The sequence below is a fragment of the Patella vulgata genome, chromosome 4 (assembly GCF_932274485.2).
Source record: "Patella vulgata chromosome 4, xgPatVulg1.2, whole genome shotgun sequence".
In the NCBI taxonomy this organism is placed as follows: domain Eukaryota; kingdom Metazoa; phylum Mollusca; class Gastropoda; family Patellidae; genus Patella; species Patella vulgata.
Window position 1 is genome coordinate 66,067,593 of NC_065882.2, and position 20,809 is coordinate 66,088,401.

The window sequence follows — 20,809 nt, forward strand, 5'->3', positions numbered from 1 at the left end:
ATCAACTTACAAATGATTACCTTTGTTTTTATTAGGAAACAAATTTCTGTGAAAACTTTTGGATGTATGTCTGCATCACCACATGCTTGTACACAATTGCAATTAACAAAGACATGCCTTGTTTTCTAGTAACAAACTTAAACATAGAATCACGAATTCTGTCTTGTTCCCAATACTTTCGATGCAAATTAAAGCCGGCATGTGTCTTAATGGTAGTGCATTTAATGCCATTTCGTAATTCCAGGAATTCTATATGATGACATATATAAACTAGAATCCAAACTGTACGTGAGAGAGATAGAGAGTGAGAGAGGGAGAGAGTTTTGAAACGAATCGTTTCCTAGTAAGACTCAGTGTTTACATTTGTTTTTTATGCTACGTTAACACTAAAAATATGCATTGAGTTATTAACAGGGGACTATAGAAGATCCCTAAGGGAATCCTTAATATTTGTTCAATCTGTAATTATTTATATGATTATATCCAAAAGTTTACGACATGGAATATTATTCATATGATGACATTTTAAAGTTAACAATATTAATATTTTGTTATCCCGGGTGCCAACGGATCTGAAACAAAGGGTATAAAAAACAGAATTGTTGTTGTTTCTATATATATATATTATCATAATATTAAGAGTTAACTTTGAAACAAGAATTGGTTAAGTCTGTGTCTTGCTATAAACAAATAAAATGGTGCTTTAACGTCCTACTTTCTGAACTGACCAGGCTAATGGAAACGGTAAAAGAACCAACTACCATAAACAAACTGATATAAAACCAAACTAATATATATATATAGCATCATAGTATTATAGTTAATTCGAATAGAATCTACATAAGACTTGGCATGATTATTCTTTGGACATTGCACTTTAATTAACAAAGTGACATTAAATTGTTAACTCCGAGTGGAAGGAATGTTCCTCCCGATTCATTCCTACAATTTTGTCCATTGCTTAACACCAATCTGATTAAAATAGAAACGAAATATAGATTTGTATTTTAATTAGAGTGGTTTAACGCGTGCGCTCCAGGTCATAAGGTATCATAGACTCAAGTGGCGTGGTTTCGATTCCCGTGCAGCTGTCCAACATCGTGGGTTTTCTCCGGGTTCTCCGGTTTCCTCCCACTGCTAAGGACCTCTACTCGCATGCGAATTATTGAAATAAAATTGAATCATGTGATAGTACCGCTCTCTCTGTCTCTCTCTTTCTCTCTCTCTCTCTCTCTCTCTCTCTGAAGTTTGTTATATTGACCACCCACGAGAATATGCCATACGAGCCTGAAGAATGACATGTACTATAGAAGTCTATAAAGAGATGGTTTATTTTAAATGTAACACAACATCAGAAACAGATATATATACAGTCTATCCTTGCCCTAATCACACATGGCTTTCTTTACTTGGAAGGTCGTGTCGATAAAATAAACTATTATCTATATATAACCTTATCTTTATCTACAATATATACCAGATTGATTTACTTTACGTATCTCCTCTTACCCCCTCTTATTATTAGTATATTGTTTTAAGTACATACATAACACAGTGCAAGTATACATTTTGCATCTTCGAAAAGGTAGATGTAGGCCTGTAGATAAATATGTGATCTCATCTTCGACAACTTGGTGATTGGTAAGGACATTGTTTTCCTTAAAGCGAAATTTTTATTTAAATTATTTCATCTTTGAAAAGTATATTGTAAATATAAAGCAATCCAAAAAAATGTAATATGATATACAATTATTTTAATCGACAACGAACGGTATGATATCGAAGAAGACAAAAGTCAAGCGTCTGTGTTCGTATTGGAGTTGCCCCCCTTTAATGGACAGTTTATAAAACTTCTTGTTAATCATACAACGGGGTCGTGCCTTTATCGTTGTGATTAATGTCAATATGTTTTAAATAGATAAAAGTTTATAATGCTATGGATGTCATGGCATTATGACAAATAGATAGATGTACTTGGCACAAACATATACAACATATTAGATGACATATTTATTTATTGTAAAAAATAAACTTACAACTAATTAGGGGGAGTGGGGTGGGGGAGGGGCTTGAACTATTGGGGCCCCTGACTGCAGCCCGGTCAACGTCCCTATAGTCCGGCCATGCTCCGTTTTAAATAATTGTAAAAACTAATTGGTAGTGACCAAATATATTGAAAGGAGTGTCAAATATTGATTAGTTCAATAAATTATATCTAAATTGTGATTTATAAGATATATTATGCTTCATTATAAAAATCAATATGGATATTCTCATGTTGATATGTATCGAATCGATAATCGAAATATTGATTTCGTGCTTAGAAATGTCACTTTATATTACTGTGAAAATCGATGTATTTTCCTACTTAACCTGATATCGATTTCGCATGAATAGAAATGAAATGAAATGGGGTTTAACGTCCTACTGTTATGCTCCTAACCTGGGCTAATGAAGACGGGCATACGCCATACAGTGTGCTATGAGGGAAATTTTGCCCGGACAGCAGCATTTTGCCCGGACAGCAGCACTACGGCCTACTCTTATATCGAATTCCAACTGCCAAGGGATCTTTTACGTGCACGCCAATGTGTACACGGGACCTCGGTTTTTCGTCCCATCCGAACGACTAGACAGCTTTCCTTGTCAGGCCCTCCGTCCTGCATCACTGACAATGGAGAACCACGCCGGAAAATCTGGATGAACTTTCTCGGCCAATGCAGGGATCGAACACCCGACCTCCAGGCTAGCGAGCTAGCGTCTTACCCACTTAGCCACGTGATCCCCACGCATGAATAGACATGCGAGGAAAACTGTATATATTTTTTTTCTTTTTTTTTCTTCAATAACCAGCCAAGTTATGAAATCAGTATAAAATTTGTTTATTGAAATTTAGATTACACGAAGTTTCTGTTATCTGATATATTTTACATAAATTCGAACGGAGAAGAGGGTCTCTGATTTTTGGCTCGATCGATCTTTTCGATTACTCATTCTAAGAAATATTTTATATCCCTTTGAAAATCGATGTATGTCTTTATACACTGAAATGTGTTATTGTGATATTTTCATACTTAACATGATGAACTTGAACTTTATTACAAGCGAAGCAAAGAGTTTGGTGTAGCCAAAAATATATACAAATATAAATAGAATGCATTGCAAATTAAATGTACATAGATAACATTAAAGTATATTCCCGGAGAAACCCCCAACACAACACACATTTAACGATTTTACTGTTACACACGTAGAACGGCGCTTGACGATTGGTATATTGTCACACTAGGCAATTGCGTATCGTACTAGCGTATGCCAGCGTTTGAAAAATATCACTCAAACGCTGACATGCGCAGACGTACGTTAGGCACAGATTGTATGCTTTTCAAGCAAGGTCGCACGAGGCAGAATATTTTTTTTAAGCATCCTTATACGCTAAGCACACGCTAGGGTTTCAATACGGTAAGTACATACGAACAATTCTATATTTTCAAGGGCTTTTTGTGATTATAAAAATTCTATACCCATGAGGTCGGACAGGGAAATCTTAACTCAATGACAGACCTTGTGATTTCACGCGCACACATTAAACCACCAGATACCCCCCCCCCCCGGCCCCGTTGTTCAAAAACAATGTTTTCTAACTTTAATGGATTGTGAGTGATAAAAACTTTGTGAAAAATAATATTCTTTCAATAACATATTTTTTAAGTAAACAGAAATTGAGTTTTATAACTTGGCTAGAATCTAGTAAATAATTTCACCTTCTGTGGAATACTACCTGATATCTCTATAACACCTGTTGACGGGCGAAATTCCAAACAAAACTCAACCAGTTGATATTTAAGAACTAAAAAAAACATATTTCCCCCTTCATCGGTTTTTACCCTCTGAGAGTTTAAAGAGTCGAGTTCCATCCATAAATAATAAGAACATTACTTACAAGACCCAATTAACACCTTTTTAGACTTCTTATTTTGTTTGTAGATTTATTGAAGGTTTTGTTTTTGTTTTATGTTGGGGTTTTTTTTTTTGGGGGGGGGGGGTAGGTTTTGTTTTTGTTTTATGTTGGGGTTTTTTTTTTGGGGGGGGGGGGGTCCGCCTTTAAAGATTTATGCGGGCGATAATAATCAGTCATCAGTTGGACCTTAAACTTACTTTGGTTTTGAGATACGCTCTCTCTCTCTCTCTCAAAACATTTACTTAAAAATAAAATTACACAATGTATCGCCTGCATCTAAAATCATTGTCCTTTAGCAGTTTTAACGAAAGCTAAAAACATGCGATATAATGATAGCTCGGCCGAAAAATTCTTTGGCACTTAGCATTGTGAGAAGTAGTTAAAAAGTAAATGAAAATAATCAGGTCTCAAAATAAGAAGTAGCGTAACCCAGTTACACTTCACACCCAAGCTCTTGGTTTATTTTGTTAAGAAAACTTTGTGTTAGGTATTTATAATGTTAGCTATATCGTTGCCGTTAAAATATTGTTCACCAGTTACTGTAATGTGGAATGCTGTTCTGAATATTTACCCAATTCTGTTAGTAATTATATTAAGTACTCCTACCGTTATTCTATTATTACCCCCCGCCTCGTCTAATTAACGCTTGATTATTTTGACTAGGTTTAATTATACCCTCGACATAACATCATTATGCTACTTTATTGACCCTCTGGACCTGTCAAGACTAACATATTCCCTATGCCCCCGCCCCCCTCTTAAAGAGCAATTAAAGTATGATTTCGTTTCTATTCATATACAAAAGTATAACCAATATGAGAAGTGGTATTATAGGTATGATAGAAAGAGTAAACATATCCTCCCTCGTGTACGACACACTTCACTTCTTATTCGGATTCAAAGTTGATTAAAAAAAAGACAGTTACCTATATTATTACAAAAGACAACCTGTTCCAATTCGAGGTCTTAGAATTAAAAACTACTCGCACTTATCTTATTAAAAGGGGAGTACACTGTAGGACAGATCTTCCATCCGGTGTCACTATTTTGTTACTCAAGATTTCCATTTTTTGTTGCTAACGCTCGGGGTAATATATTTAATTGAAAGTAGTATCAATATTTCCTATTGATATACCAAGCTACGTCAAACACGGTTCACAAATGCGTTGCATCTATTGCATTTCAGGCGTTGAGTTGGTTATAAATGATACGACCCGACCTGACCTCCATCCCCCAAACACGTTCCCACTTTAACAGTTTATGTTGATGTAAGTAGAAATGTGGTAAACATGAATCGTTATTACCTATATACAAATAGAAATATGCTTTATTATTTACATAAGAGTAAGATGAGGACTTTTAAAACATATGACTATCTAATTATCGCATATATTATACAAGCATATTTTCCTGGCACAATACCTACGTTCTGAAAACGTCTGTTATAATTCAATATAGAAATAACTCAAAAATTACAAAATAACTTTAGATAAATATACACTGCATAATGTTTGTTTTATCTTATAAAAAGTGAAATGCATTCACTGTAAAATTAAAATCGTTACACCTAATTTTGAAAATGTTATTTGATATAAGTAAACCTTCCAAAGCATGATTTGGTTATGCATGTACATCTCATATTAAAGGGGAGGTTTTATGAGAGAACAGTTATGAATTATCTCCCTTTTCTGTAGTTGAAGCCTTCTAGACAACTCAAACGACACATTGTTACGCCTAAGTAAACCCTGCGAAGCATGATATGGTTATGCAAGTACATGGGATATTAAAGGGGTGCTTTCAGACAGAAAAAATCTGAATTCCCTCCCTTCAGCCTCTAATTACCATGGCGTACGATATTTCTGAGGGATAGAAACAGTTCGACTTAGGATTCAACGGACGGGGGTGTAAGGCTATTCCGTAAAATCATGGGATTTCAAAGTTAATATGGGCTAGTGAGCCAGATCGATGTCCACAGTAAAGTGATGCTGAAGTAGATTTCTGTCGGTGTTGTTGGCCGAGTCACTTTAGAATATGGCGGGTTTCCAAATATTCATGAAGTCTGACGAGTATGTAAATGTTCATTAAAACAGATATCAGCCCAGATAGCGTATTAAAAATAAGCTTATAAACATTTATCTATGATATTATGCGTTGGATATTTATAGAATTCTTATAAGTATTTCTTTCCAAAACCTGAATAATTTGGTTTCAGTGCCGAGGTGTTCAAATATCGTAGTTGGTATATCCACAGGTTTTAATGTGACCGGGTATATTGTCACCCATGTCCGTCCGTCCGTCCACAACTGCTTGTACAAATGAAATGAAATGGGATTTAACGTTCTGTTCCGAACTGGGCTAATGAAGACGGGCATACGCTATGAAGGAAATTTTGCCCGGACAGCGGCACTACGGCCTACTCTTATATCGATTTCCAACTGTCAATGCGTACACGAGACCTCGGTTTTTCGTCCCATCCGAACGACTCGATAGATGTCCTTGTCAGCCCCTCCGTCCTGCGTCACTGACAACGGGAAACTACGCCAGAACATCAGGATGAACTTTCTCGGCCAATGCAGCGATCGAACACCCGACCTCCAGACTAGCGAGCGTCTTACCTACTAGCCACCGTGACCCCCACAACTGCTTGTGCAGAGGACTCTTTAGATTGATAAATATATAAAATATATATGCGGTGTAATATTCAGGAGACAAAGAAGAATAGGGTCTATGGGTTATCAGTGGATTCCTCGAATTACTGTCAGGCCTAATGCTCTTATATTGTGCGTGTTCTACAGTGTCATACGACTGATAGTGTTCTTATGTTAATTTTCAGTGCTTTCTGATGATTACTGTACGAGGACGCCCTGAAGACATCGTCCCACTGAATTGAAATGCATACGTTACATCGTGCTGTTTGTGTTAACGATAGAAATAAGTTTATCGTATTTTGAAAATACTTCATTAGTTTATGCCATTGATGACATTTTAGTCCCTATAGTCACAACGCAACGACTTTTATGGACTACCCGGACGACTTACCGTGTCGGGCAATCTATCTTTCATACCAGAAACTGAAACCACTTTTAATAAAACACATCATAGAGCATTAAACATTTGCCTTATTGTGTACTTCGTCCAAACATGTCTATTGGAAAAATTGAGAACTAATCATATAAGTTTTTATGCTTCGCGGACCCAGAATTATGAAGTTGTCTTTGGTTAATTTTTTTTTATTATGTCAGATATAATATTATATTCTCAAAAAGGGTATAAAATGATATATACAGATATTTTTGATTGAAAGAATCTGATCAATATTAATGTTTCTTTGTAATCGGGTGTTTTCTTTGCAAATTAAGAACAGGCCAGAACTTCCGAGTCCATATCGGGTATAATCATTATCGTCTGAGTGGTAGTCTGGCAGAATTTATTCATCGGAAATAAAGAAATCTATAGTCTTGTTTTCAAAGGTAGGATCACAGCGCATTATTCCCAGTGGAGTACATGACGTGTTTTGTCTACTGATAATGATCGATTTGTGATTTATCGTTTTAAATTATCGTTTTACTTGTTTATATAGTAACTACATTTTACTTTGTAGTGGTTATTGTGGATCTTAAATTCTTTAATAAAGTAAATATCCTTTATTTTACTGTTATTTATGATATCTACACTGCCAATTTAACAGCCGTCCACGCGAAAATTATGTACATGTTGCCCAAAGGGAGATAACTCTTTTAGGTCTGACTGAAATTAATCCCAAATTATCTTATTCACCGTTGTAAAGATATTGAATAGTTCTGCTTTCCATAAGACTATTTGATTTAGCTTTGAAAGACCACTGGTTATGCCCATGTTTATTTAATACAGAATTTGATTTAACAAATATTAAATGGAAATATTTGACCCATTATTGAAGTTTACATATACAACTCAAATATCCCGGATAAAAAAAATATTTGGGATTTCTGTAATTAAATATTCGAAACAGGTGTTGGCAGAAAATTGGAAAGATAAGTTTATCTTTGGAATTTTTAGCAGATTTTGTTATTGTCCTCTGTCTTTCGAAGAGTGGTGGAACTTGGTGTATGGTTTTATTACATTTTCTGCTTTGGATATGCAAAGTTTTGTCTAATGTTTAAGAACGCGTATTTTAAATCGATTCTAGAAACAAGCGACTGAAATTTGGCTTAAATTAATTATCAACCAATGCAATTTTATTGTACAGGTTTAAGTTACTAACATTTACCGGAAAAAATCGTGTAAGTATACGAAATGAAATGAAATGAAATGGGGTTTAACGTCCTTTTGTTCTGCTCCGAACTGGGCTAATGAAGACGGGCTAAGTATATAGTCAAATCAATCTGATTAAAACGTAGATCCTATTTCCTTTCGTTTTTTATTGATAAAAATTTCGTTTTACTTGTCTTTACTACACTAGGATCTGGAAGAGTTGTTATATAATCGTTGATGTGAGGGATTAGCCAATGAAACGGTCTGTTGCAGCGAGTTCTTGGTGTGCAATGTATGGAAATGTAGGTATGCCACTAGAAACATCAACGCTGGTTGGTTAACCAAATATCGTCTACGATATCACCCTCGGTGGAAGTGGACATAAAACCTCCGAAACGAACGGTTAATCTAATGTCTGGCGTCATAGAGGTTAAAAGCCGTTCGTATAACCCCCGACGCGACCTCACACTACAACTGGTCAGATCTTCAAGTGCATGTAGTAGAGGCCATCGTAAGTATATAAAAAAAACGAACAGGAATATAGATCTGTATTTTAATCAGATTGCAGTCAAATATACTAATATCAAGTTTAATATCAAACTTCATTTACTTGACGTGTATGTCTATTATTGAATAGAAAAATAGAGATAGATTAATGGGGTTTAACGTCCAATCGACACAAACTAGATCATTTCGGGACTAACAAAATATCTTTGATCCAGAAATACAAAACTTTGCGCATAGTTTTTTTATTGATGTATTTGATACATTAAAACAACAAAAGGTTTATAATAGGTTATAATTTTAGTTAAAATAAGGCGAACAATTTTGAGTAAATTCTTTACTTAAGTCTGAGAATGTTTTGTCAACTCGGGGTCAGATATGTACCACAAATCAAAATTTACACCCAATTTTTCAAAAATGTCTCCAAGGAGAGATCCTCACCAACCAGGTCCCTGTGGGCTGTTTATTTTTATTATATCCAGAGCCCTTTAAACTGTTAAATGTGTCCAGTTGTTCCGGAAGTACATCAAAACAGGGTCTACCCGTAGGCTTTCTGAGAAGTATACCTGCCCTTTCAAAAGTTAATCATGTAACAATGGACGGAACTGACCATGTTGTTGGATTTTATGTCGAACTGACTTGAGCGTCACCCCAAGAACAAGAACAACATGAACAAGATAAGTAGCGGTTAGCGACCAGTCCTGGTCCAAAAAATATAATGTCTGTCTGGAAATGCGCCCGTAAAAGGTTGACCATACATTTAGGTACGAGCCTTACAAGACATGCTTCTTGGACAATGATTAAGTTAGACTTAAACAGAGACATTGAAACCACTAGTTTGTCTTTAGATTAGACCTGATGCCAATACGCCATCGATAACAGATAAATATTGCTATTGGGTTGATTTAGCATTTCTGTCAATTATTGTGACGGTTAGCGACATTCAGGTTTCTCAACGACGTCAGAGATTTTCAGATCTGTAAATAAGCAGATTGATCCAGTTGTTTCTGTTTCTTTGAAAGCAAAGTGATTACTAGCGCAGTTGTACCGATTTATTTACCATTAAGTACACCTATAGAGATATAGACATCCCGAGATAAGACGTTTGTTTGGTGGAGTCATGGAAACCTGTCAGGTATACATGTATGTACATGTAACCCCACCCATTCGCCACACTCACCCCCCAAAAAGGGATACGTAACTCTAATGAACTGTTTGGGTGATCATTTGAAAAGAGCCCAATATTTTGAGCTCAAACTTTTAGACAAGATTAATAGGCGTTTCTTTCTAATTTGATGTGCACACGAACCCTTTTCTGTGACCCCCTGGAAACTAGGACTTTTAAGAAAGATACAGTATGCCCCTTATATTGTCTTTGAAGATAACTTGATTTTTGTACGAGAATTTATTCCTAGATACGAAACAATAAATCGATATATACTCCTTGGATAACATGCTACAAGTTAATGAACCGCAAATCTTTCCTAATCTATCTAACATTATTTCTATATATATAAAGGTCAAAATACATGATTAAATAAACATATAGTGATAATATGTATCTTCTAAAAATTTGGTTCAGAGAATTAATTGTGATAGTTTCGAATCAATTATTATTATCTTTTTAGACTTAGGTCTTTTTTTTAGATATAAACAACATAAAATACATCATTTTTAAGAACACTTAAAGAGAACCATGACCCCCACTGCCGAGGAGTTAAGGGGGAAAATTGTGTAAATTCTATGTCAATGGTGTTTTCTAGATTATAGCCTGATGTATCTAGCTTGTGCACAAATGCAGCCTTTGAAAATCTTTCAAATTCATCAAAAACGACGTTAATCAAGATTGAAAGGGCCCCCAAACCATATGAGAGAGAGAGAGAGAGAGAGAGAGAAATGGGGTTTAACGTCCACTCGACACAAACTAGGTCATTTCGGGATAGACGACCCTACTCCTTGTCACGTACAACCGGGGAATCGAAACCCCGCCAGTTGACTCAATGACAGACCATATGATACAGCGCAGCGCGCACGTGCTAACCATTCGGCCATCCAACCCCACCAAACCATGTGAGAACATTACCTTCTGTGGGGTCCCCCGAGCCTATCATTTTCGCAGACTCCTTCTCGGTCCATTCCAGCATTCTTGAACAAGAAGGAGACAAAATCGTTTTAAAGAAATAAATATGAAAACATAAGTTAAGCACGTTCAGTAAACCTGGCTATATCCTCTATTGCTTTTACACGCAAATCCAATACTTGTATTCAACATAAATAAGGACAACAAACAGACTACAAACATGTACGTAATGGTTTTTTTTAAAGGCTCGATCTTCATTCCTTTCATCTGTCAGGATTTTTTTTCCCAAGATAAATTATTATGCCCAAAGATGTGTATAAATTTGGAACATTAATTGTGCACATTATGGTGTTAATTATAGAATCGGGGAAAACGTGGGATTTGTTATCCAGAGCCGAAAAATAAATAAATTCATTAATATCGGACAATGTATATTTATAGTACCAATTATTATTATTTCCTGAGTTTATGTTCAAGGATTAACCTGACATTGTTCCATAGAAAAACAGGATAACCTATTTAAGCAATGACGTTGTCACTGAACAACACATTTTGTTTTTAATCAACACTTGGGGGCAACTAAGATCACCATATTGGTAACTGCCTACAGGCAGCTTTTCTGTAAGATGGTCAATTACGTTCTTGTGGTCTTTGATATTTTTTCTGATATATAGTAGACAGGCTGGTGTAGTTTTACTGTGTAATTCAATAACCAACAGATTCTGTTTCTGGGTCAATTTCATGAACAGGAAAGCCGAAGGATTTTTCAGTTAGTTCCCTGTTAATTAAACATGATGCCAATAAAATGCTCAAAAAAATGTTCCTGGAAGTCAAGGATCTAATTAGATTGTGAAAAGAGTACGCGAGTACTCAATATATTATATTTTATTACTATTTTTTGGTAAACATTTAGACATTTGCTATAAATAAACAAAGGCTGTTAGCTGTGGGTCCAAACGAGCTGCTTTCCTTTTATCCATTTTAGGCTAAATTAGTGCAGAACTAAGTCATGGAAAAGTTTCTAATGACCGAAAGGCCAGCTATAGGGACTCCTTGCCATTAATTGGTAATATATTTTAAATTATAACATTAAGCTAATCATTAATGGGCATTTCGACGAAGATTAAACCCGGCAGATAAAACAAAGTAATTTTCAGAATTTTATTTTATCTATAAGTCTATTTTCGAATATTTAGTAATAAATAAGGAGAATCTTAAGGATATATTTATAAGATTGTATGTAAATCATGAAAAAAAGATCGTTTATCATTAGATGTAACCGTTTGACAGCTTATCTTAGACATTATCGTTGGGTTTTTTATATACATGTATATATACAGTTTATTCTCAATTGTCTTGGATCTGACCCAATGCCAAATATTTCCTGTTTATATAAGAAAACTATAGAGGACAAGAGAGTTAAACCAGAATTATTTACATTATACAATTGATATGTGCTCTTTGATGATTTTTAAAAATGAATTCTTAGGAGGCACGAGTCCTATAAACATGTGGTTGTCTAAATTTAAAACGGACTATTAGGAAGGAGAAACCATATGTTATTAGTTTCATATAATATAGCAAATTTCAAGTTTTTGTGTGTTATCATAAGGCATCTTTCCAGGTCTATGTGAGCTCTCATAATTATACTTAATAAACTGTTATATAATGGAATGAATATGAATAATTAACGTACACGAGTTAATTTTCTTACATGGCTTTCGCGTTGCTATAGAACTAATTATAACGGTTATAACCATTATTAGCTCTATATTGATAAGTTTCTGTAACTTACTTCTCTATATTGGCAATTTTTCAAAATCAGCTCAACAGAAGTTCAGACGATGAGAATTGCTTATACATATACATGTATATTATTAGATATATATTGTACATTTTAATAGTTTTTAAGAGAATTGATAAGTATTTGCTGATTTCAGCCGCCCCGTTATAGCTTCATATACTTATAGAATTATATACTATTTTAAACCATATTCCTTATCTTTATGTCAACCATAATAATGAGGGGTCTGGACATTTAGATTTTAGACTTTAGGAAAAACAACATACGTATCTAAGTTGGGATATTTAAGAATGTTTAAGATAATAAATTTGGCGGTTCTTATGTTTTAAGATAATTGTTTCCAGATTTATAGTTATAGCATTCTGTTATGATGCCTGAATCATTTCTAACATATAATTTTACAATAAAAATTTTCTATCTGTTATAATCGTTTTTAAAGGAGCCATTACGGGTGTATTTTTAATCGATCAAACGGGTTTATTCTGTGAAGAAGAATTAGACAAACCGTGATGCTAACACCTAACAGCTATCAGAAGCGGTGTTAGATTTTATCAAAGCATTACATATTTCAGTGTCCTTAATCATTATTATGTGGTTGACAGTTCTTACACGGTACCTCGATAGTCATTTCTGTAGAACGATCTAAACAGAATGCATTAGACCCCCACCCCCAAGCCAACGCCAATGTTCCTTCATTGCATAAAACTGTCCAATTCTTCTCAGCTGAAACTTTCATTCAAGTTGATTAAGTATATTTTCTTTGGACGTATATTTTGTGTATTTAAACTGGTGTTAACCAACGGTTACTCTGTGAAATCTATGATTTCTCCTTTAAAGGAATGTGTGTAAATCTGATATCTGTTTACTGACACATTGTAGACCTAGTAGACCAAAGCATATCCGACCTTTTTCGTGTACGCTCTGTGGATTTACAGCTAACTACTTTTTTTTTTATTTTTTTTTTTTATAAAAAATACCATCATCCTCAATATTGTTCATGATCATCTGTAAATAGTAGATAACATACGTTTTTAGCTTCTTATTTCCCAGTTTATTGGCTGCACTGAACTTAGCCAAAAGCTAATTGCGTTGATTGATGACTTGTTAAAGAACGGGAAATAAGACAGATCGGTATTTCTCGGTAGGAGTAAATAAGGCTAGTCGAGAACATCTATAAATATATCGCATGTTGGTTATAATGTCAGATTCCTTCTAGGGGAGGTGGCTCTGTTAAAATATTAAATAGTGCTTCTGTTCAATTACAACGAATCCAACTATCAACTGCACACTGTTCTGCACCGATTACAATAAAGGAGAGCTATTTATTAACTGCTAAATCAGGCCTGTTCCATTTAGATTCCATGCAACCCCCTCTCATGCCGTTATCGCCATTGTATAAAGAATCGTATCTTCCTGTCAACGGCTATTTATGTTGTACCGAACGAGTGTCAGAATTAGACTAGATTTGGCGATATCGTTCAATGTTGATCAGAAAATCAGCTGGCGGCTCCTAACAATCCGTCTTTCATGCCATGATTCCGATATTCGCGCTATTTCTGACTTTTGTTACTTAATCATCAAGTCAAATCGGAACCTAAGAACAAAACATTTCTCTCGGGGCATATTGTGCCATATGCATGATTCATATAATTTGGCAAGTTGCATTCCTGAGTTTCTGATATACTTTGTAATGATTTCATTTAAAATCGAATCTTTTAAATGCATAACAGTTTTGTTATAATGTAAATTATTGCAAGGAATGAAAATAAAATTTATTTTAAAACCAATATTAGAACGTGAAATTAACGAATAATCCGTATCGATTTGAAAAATTTAGACCCCTCATTTTAGTGACAAGTTAATTGTATTAAACCATGAAGGAGGCTGTTGATAAGAAATTATTGCGAAATATTGTAAGACATTTCAGTATCTTAATGTGTTTTTTAGTATTTTAGTTGTGTGTTTATAAATTCCCAGGGCAATATTATGTCTGTAATGTCTATAATAGAACCCAAGTTACGTGAAATCCAATTAAGATGCCAATCGCTTTCAGTTGAAACAGGTGTTTTCAGATTTAGGATAAGTTTCTTTACAAATAAAGATTTAAATCTTGCTATGCTATAGATATTCACCTTGGATTAAGTACGTCTTTTATTTTTTTAATGCCGACATTTTAACAAATGATAAAGTTTTGATAAAATTATGAAAATATGTTGTTCAAAGCGAGGTTGCAAATCAGATTTAGGATAAGTTTCTTTACAAATAAAGATTTAAAAGTTGATTTAGAGATATTCACCTTGGATTAAGTATTTCTTTTATTTTAATGTCGACATTTAGACAAATGATAAAGCTTTGATAGAATTATGAAAATGTGTTATTCAGAGCGAGGTTGCAAATCATGAAAATGACTTTTGGCATCTTGACATGAATTTTGATATTTATATATTCTGATATTTCAATTTCGTTGCAAAAACGAATGCTATAATCTGTTCGAGGTCACCCATGTGTGTGAAAGGTCGTTATGAAATACGCACATTCTTATTGACGCCGGCATTCTCTAGGGAGAACACTCTATGCTAATTTAGTTGATCATAACAATAGATGTTTTGTATTGTTAATAATCTTTTCTCCGATTCGCAGTCAATAAATATTCCATGCGATCTTTGTCGAAAAGAATATAAGACTTTTGAATTAATTCTCTTCTTGATATATTCATATTAATTTAATATAGCTAAGTACATCATATATAATATAGCGTAATTCGGGGCAGATTTCTTTAAGAATAACTCGCAAATCCAGTTCTATAAAGTGCTTTATGAATCATATCCCAGTGTTGGTGCTATACACACGTTTCGCGCTTATAATATATATAAAAAAGCTCGACATTTGCCATGAATGGATTTGTAAATACTGGGGATCATATAGTGTATTCAGTGAGGATATTTCAACAGGACTTTTATTAAGTGCCCAATGAAGCAGTGAGTATTTGCGCACGCTATTGTATTACAATCCTACGCAGACTTGTTGTATCGCATCCCTTTTGTATAGGGGTGTGTACGTTCAGTTAAGGTTTGCGGTTCACCCCACGTGAATTGAATAGCAGGTTGATTCGAACATCATTGACACAGGGTGAAAATACATAGGTCACAGGTTTACTAACAAACTCTATCGTATATTGGAGTTACAGACACACTTACCCACAGACCCTATTCAGCAGCTTTAGTCTGGGAGTGTATATGGCGATCATTTAAAAGCAGACGAGGAGTACATTCAGAACAGACTGTGATATAGGATTATCTAGAGATGTATAATTTCTTCTGGGAACTTTTTGATCCAGAGAAAAAGAACAAAAGGAAAGAAGAGAGTAAACAAAGGGCAAATACCAGTCGTGGTAATTCAAATCCAAGCATATCAACAGCAGCCGTTCCTACGCTGAAGAGAGATCGCGTTCATTTTTTGGGGTCGAGGAAATGTGATGGCAGGGAAGCCGTGCGAGCGAAGGAAGAAGCCAGAATTCGAAGAGAATTACACATGTTGTATTTATGGGACGGTAAGTGATCGGCACATGTGTTTATATTTACATCAACCAGAAGTCATCTCGGACATGTTAACCCCCATTCCTTTATTTATATGTAAATGAGGAAGTTCAAGGTTGAAGAGGTAACAATGGGCTGGGTTGTATACGTTTTAAAAACATACATGCTCTTTCGTTGCATGCTTTCGTAGAGGTTGCTTTATCGTCTGATACAACCATATTATGGTATTTGACCTAGATTTAGTGAATTAAAGACAACGTCGCTGCACATGAAAGATTTTTTTTTTGTTTTAGGGATCATATTTCCACATAACAAGGGTCAACATAGATACGCACCGGATGGTATATTTTTAAATAGATTTAAAGATGGTTTATATGAGGTCGCTGTAGTCTTTGTGTCAAATGGGATGGTTACATTATGTCATCGTCTATCCATTTCACTTTCGATCTTCAGTTGTTACTAAATATAAGATAATAGACTTCTATTTATATCCAAGCTAATATAAGAAATTTGTTTTATAACCAGAAATCAATTAATTTTCCATCAGATGTTATCTTTTGCGTCTGTATAGTGTTTTGATTAACTTTGACATTCCACGGTTTTAAATAAATATACGCAACCTTTTTGTCTAGAATACATATAGCCCAGTGAACTAAAACATTTACATTTTAAATTGGTTTCAAACATTTATTATCAAAACTGCCAATTTTACACTATTTTAGTAACTGAGACTGGGGTTGGAGAAGGGGTGGGGTGGAGTGGGGTGGGGCGGGTCGGCGCAGGGCGGGTGTGTGTTGGTAATATTTCGTAACTAAAATTGGCCCAGTTCCATAAGTCATGAAAATACTTATACCATTTTATGAGAATTATTAATTGATGATATTCCAATGTATTTAATTTATTGTACGCCCACGTTTTATAGACGGATGATGTCGTCGTCCTTGTCCATCCGATTTGTTCAAATTTAGTGCAAAGCATGAGAGGTTAAACCCTGTCAATTTATAGCATTATGCGAAATTCCGTTCCGCAGTTATGCCCCAATTTCCGAAAACATTGTGTTTTAATAGACGCGTTTTAAAATTTGGTGTGAAGCATTATATGACTGAAGGGATATAAAGCCTATTGGATTTTTTATTCAGAGGGTGAACCTTGTTGCGTTTCCAAATTTGATGTGAAGCACTGGGATCGGAGAGGATCAATGCTGTTCATTTTCAGCATTCTAGGGCTTTCTGTTCCAGAGAAATATTATGTGTCCAGAGAAGCTTGTGAGCACAATTAGAGATCTTAAAGGTATAAAGGACTCGAATCAACTTTTGTCAAGATCGAAGTTTTCCTTATGGTTAAATTAATGTCTATGGCTATCTTTTGTCAAGACATAACTGCCGTGTGGGAGTATTTCTGAAATTATTACTTGGATTTCATTGGAATTTGATTTAACCGGTAAATAATATTAATTTATTTGACAGATGCCCCTTGCTATAGGTCTATAAGTAATATCTACTTTCAAACAATCATATTTGGCAATCTTGATCGATGCCAATAAATGGAAACATTCTTTAACTTAAAGACCACTTAAGATCAAAAATCTAAATTTCATGTATGTATAGCCCATGGTTACTATATCAACTTTACGGCAAGTTCGCACCAATCTGATTAAAATTAAGTCCGCTGTTAACGTTTAGGTATCCGACACGCCAAAACGCTTTTCGATTTTTCAATTACGACCTTAATCCGGTTGATTGGCTGGTGACGTCACAGGCACTACACATAGGATATACATTATCTATACAATTATCTCACCGTATGAACAATATAGCACTATCAATACACACGGCAACTGGGCAAGCGTCTATTGACGGTCCAATTACCACGTGACTGGCCTAATCATAATCACCGAATTATCGTCTTTCATTGGTATAGATTAGACATTTGTGATTGGAATATTTTAGAGTGAATTTAAAATGCCGTATCATGCCGTAGATCAATTTAAGCTGTCTTTGTTTAAATAGGCCACGTGTCAAATGAAGATGACTCAAGAAATTAGCGCATTTACCGGTAATTTGGATAACCCCGTAATACTTGATATCCTAAACTTAAGTACAGAAATACAAATGGTGCCAGTCATTTGTCGATATATTCATTATTAGCTATATATAATAATAATAACCATTTCTATACATAAAGAACAACTACAGTGAATATGGAATTTTCCGATGACTATGCATAACATGTACAATAGATCGCACTCGTTTCTCTGCCAATCAACGCTTGGTATCTTATTAACATGTACCGTTCCATGTACTACGGGTGTAGTAAATGAGGTTAAACTTCGCCGCGAAAATTGCACGGGATCATTCGTGGAGTTCCTGGTGCCGTTTGGTGAGTGATTAAACTGTCAATGCTGTTGTTGTTGTTGTTGTTGTTTATTACAAATTTAACGTCCAATACATAATGCATGATATAATGGACAAGTTGATTTGATTAAGTTATTTACTTAAATATAAAAAATAGAAATTAGGTAAAAACACTAAATTAAATGTTGTTTAAACGCCAATCAACATACAATACGAGGCTACTTGATTACAAAAACACCAGTGAGCAATAATTATTGGGTATATAGTAATTTTAAACAACTTATTAGTAAAACTTAATTTATTTTATACAATTAATGTGTGTGTGTATGATTCTACCATTCGTTCGTGAGGTGTTACGCACACGTTCCACTGAGAGTGATGTCTTTGATCTGGCCGGCGTAAAAAAAGATAATTACCTAATCGACATTCTTAATCCCACTAACACTCACTGCTAACACCGACTTGAAATTAATTTATGACCCATGCCTGTATAACTTTTATAGTCGGATTGATTAATTAATGACAGATATTAACGACACTACACTTTATGTGGAAAAGCGAAGTGCTCGCAGTAAAAACCACATAACTGGACCCGTATATATTTTACATATTAAAAGTGTTCGTCCAATAAGTTCCATATTGTAAAAAATTAATTAAGAGTTCAGGACTTCAAAGTTTAAAAGTTGTAGGCACTCTAAATTGGATCTTAAATTAAAATGAATTACAAAACAAATTATTCCGTAGTCAATTGTTTTATTTAATTAGGGGGATTAAGGAATCCTTCAGGCGTTAAAGAATACACACGCCGGCTGTATATAGGTAATTAAGGAATAAACATTCCGAATATGCATTCGGTCACTGTGACGTCACTGGCGTCTGAGGGGATTAAGAGTGTTTTCGATAATTGGCAAAGCCGTTTTTATGGAAGGTCTATTTTTCGACTTTGAATGAAGATAACTGAATTAATTTCAACCAGATTGGCGTGAACTTGCCGTAAAGTGGATATAGTAACCATTGGCTACACGTATCTCAAATCTTCCGGGACCATCTTATGTGCACTTTAAATCTGCAGTGTTAATGAATTGTTCCAGATATATTTTATTGAATAAAACTGACTAATTCTGTGTGAACAACTCTTACAATTATTTATCCTTGGCCCACGATACCATCACATCTAAAGCTCTATGACAATCATTCAAAGAAATTTCAAATGGTCATTTTACTTTGATTAATGCCGAGTTTTCAAACTGGTAGATGCATAACAATGTCTATAACCTTGTCGAAGAGTGGTACTCACTCGTAAAAAGGGGGGTTGGATGGCCGAATGTATCATAAGGTCTGTCATTAAGCCACCTGACGTGATTTCGATTCTCCGGCTGTACGTGACAAGTAGTAGCTAGTCTCCCCTGTCCAACCTCGTGGGTTTTCTCCGAGTCCTCCGGTTTCCTCCCACTGCTAAAGACCCGCCCCTACGCGCAACCGAATTATTGAAATAAAATTGAACCATATGTTAGTTCCGAAATGACCAGGTTTGTGTCGAGTGGACGTTAACCCCTTAACCTCTCTCTCTCTCCCTCTCTCTCTCTCGCTTGCTTGCTTGTCTGCATCAACGAATACCGTTTAAAATGTGGTACTTTCGTTAAGTGTTGTATTTATATCCACAGTTTTTCCAATAAATAGCACACACTCATTAAAAATATTTATGATTTTATTAATATTATAAATAACAAAGATGAAATACCCAGGTAAAAACGCCCTGATAAAATACCCAGATAAAAAATAATTATTTGGTCATGATTGATCATACAGTTCGAAAATTCCACCAACTGACACACATTGAAAAACGCAAATAGGTGTGGCATTATCCATAATAAAACTACACCTAATTAATCAAAGATGGTATATAAAAAAGTTAAGATAACCCATCAATGATATCTCTAATGGGCCTACGTACTAATGAGATAGGACAAGATATTTTACCACATCCCACCTGTACTCTCACTAGAAAATAGATATATTTAAGGAATCGTGTGGAGTGCTAACTCGTACAGTGTTTCTTATCGTTTCACGCTACAGATGTGGCAAATCTAACACAGCGAATCCAGAGTTAGCCAAAAGGAGCCCCTGAAGATCTTTATTGACAATAGCAAAGAGATATCTCCGATTGTAAACCGTCTCCATAATGTACTTAGCCTATAGGTATAAAGAATCTGTATTACATATGGTATTATGTAAACGACCCAGGGTTTCTTCCCGCTACCTTCCTTAACCTTGAAATTATCCTGTCAATTAATGAGGATTTGAACAGCATTTGTTGTACATCAAATAAGAAGTGCA

At 34.9% G+C, this 20,809-nt stretch overlaps 1 protein-coding gene across 7 annotated transcripts in view; it reads left to right on the plus strand.

Moving 5' to 3' along the window:
- The window catches only part of LOC126819468 (cAMP-dependent protein kinase catalytic subunit beta), a 161,324-nt gene that overhangs the window by 108,472 nt on the left and 32,043 nt on the right, over window positions 1-20,809 (plus strand). Inside the window, exon 1 of one of the 7 annotated variants that reach the window (XM_050547496.2) lies at window positions 15,620-16,132. The exons of 5 other annotated variants lie outside the window; for them this stretch is intronic. In XM_050547496.2, coding sequence (XP_050403453.1) covers window positions 15,886-16,132 — 247 coding nt within the window. In that variant the 5' untranslated portion in view covers window positions 15,620-15,885. Of the gene's footprint in view, window positions 1-15,619; window positions 16,133-20,809 lie in introns of those variants that run through there. One more of the 7 variants, XM_050547497.2, reaches the window with a different exon arrangement.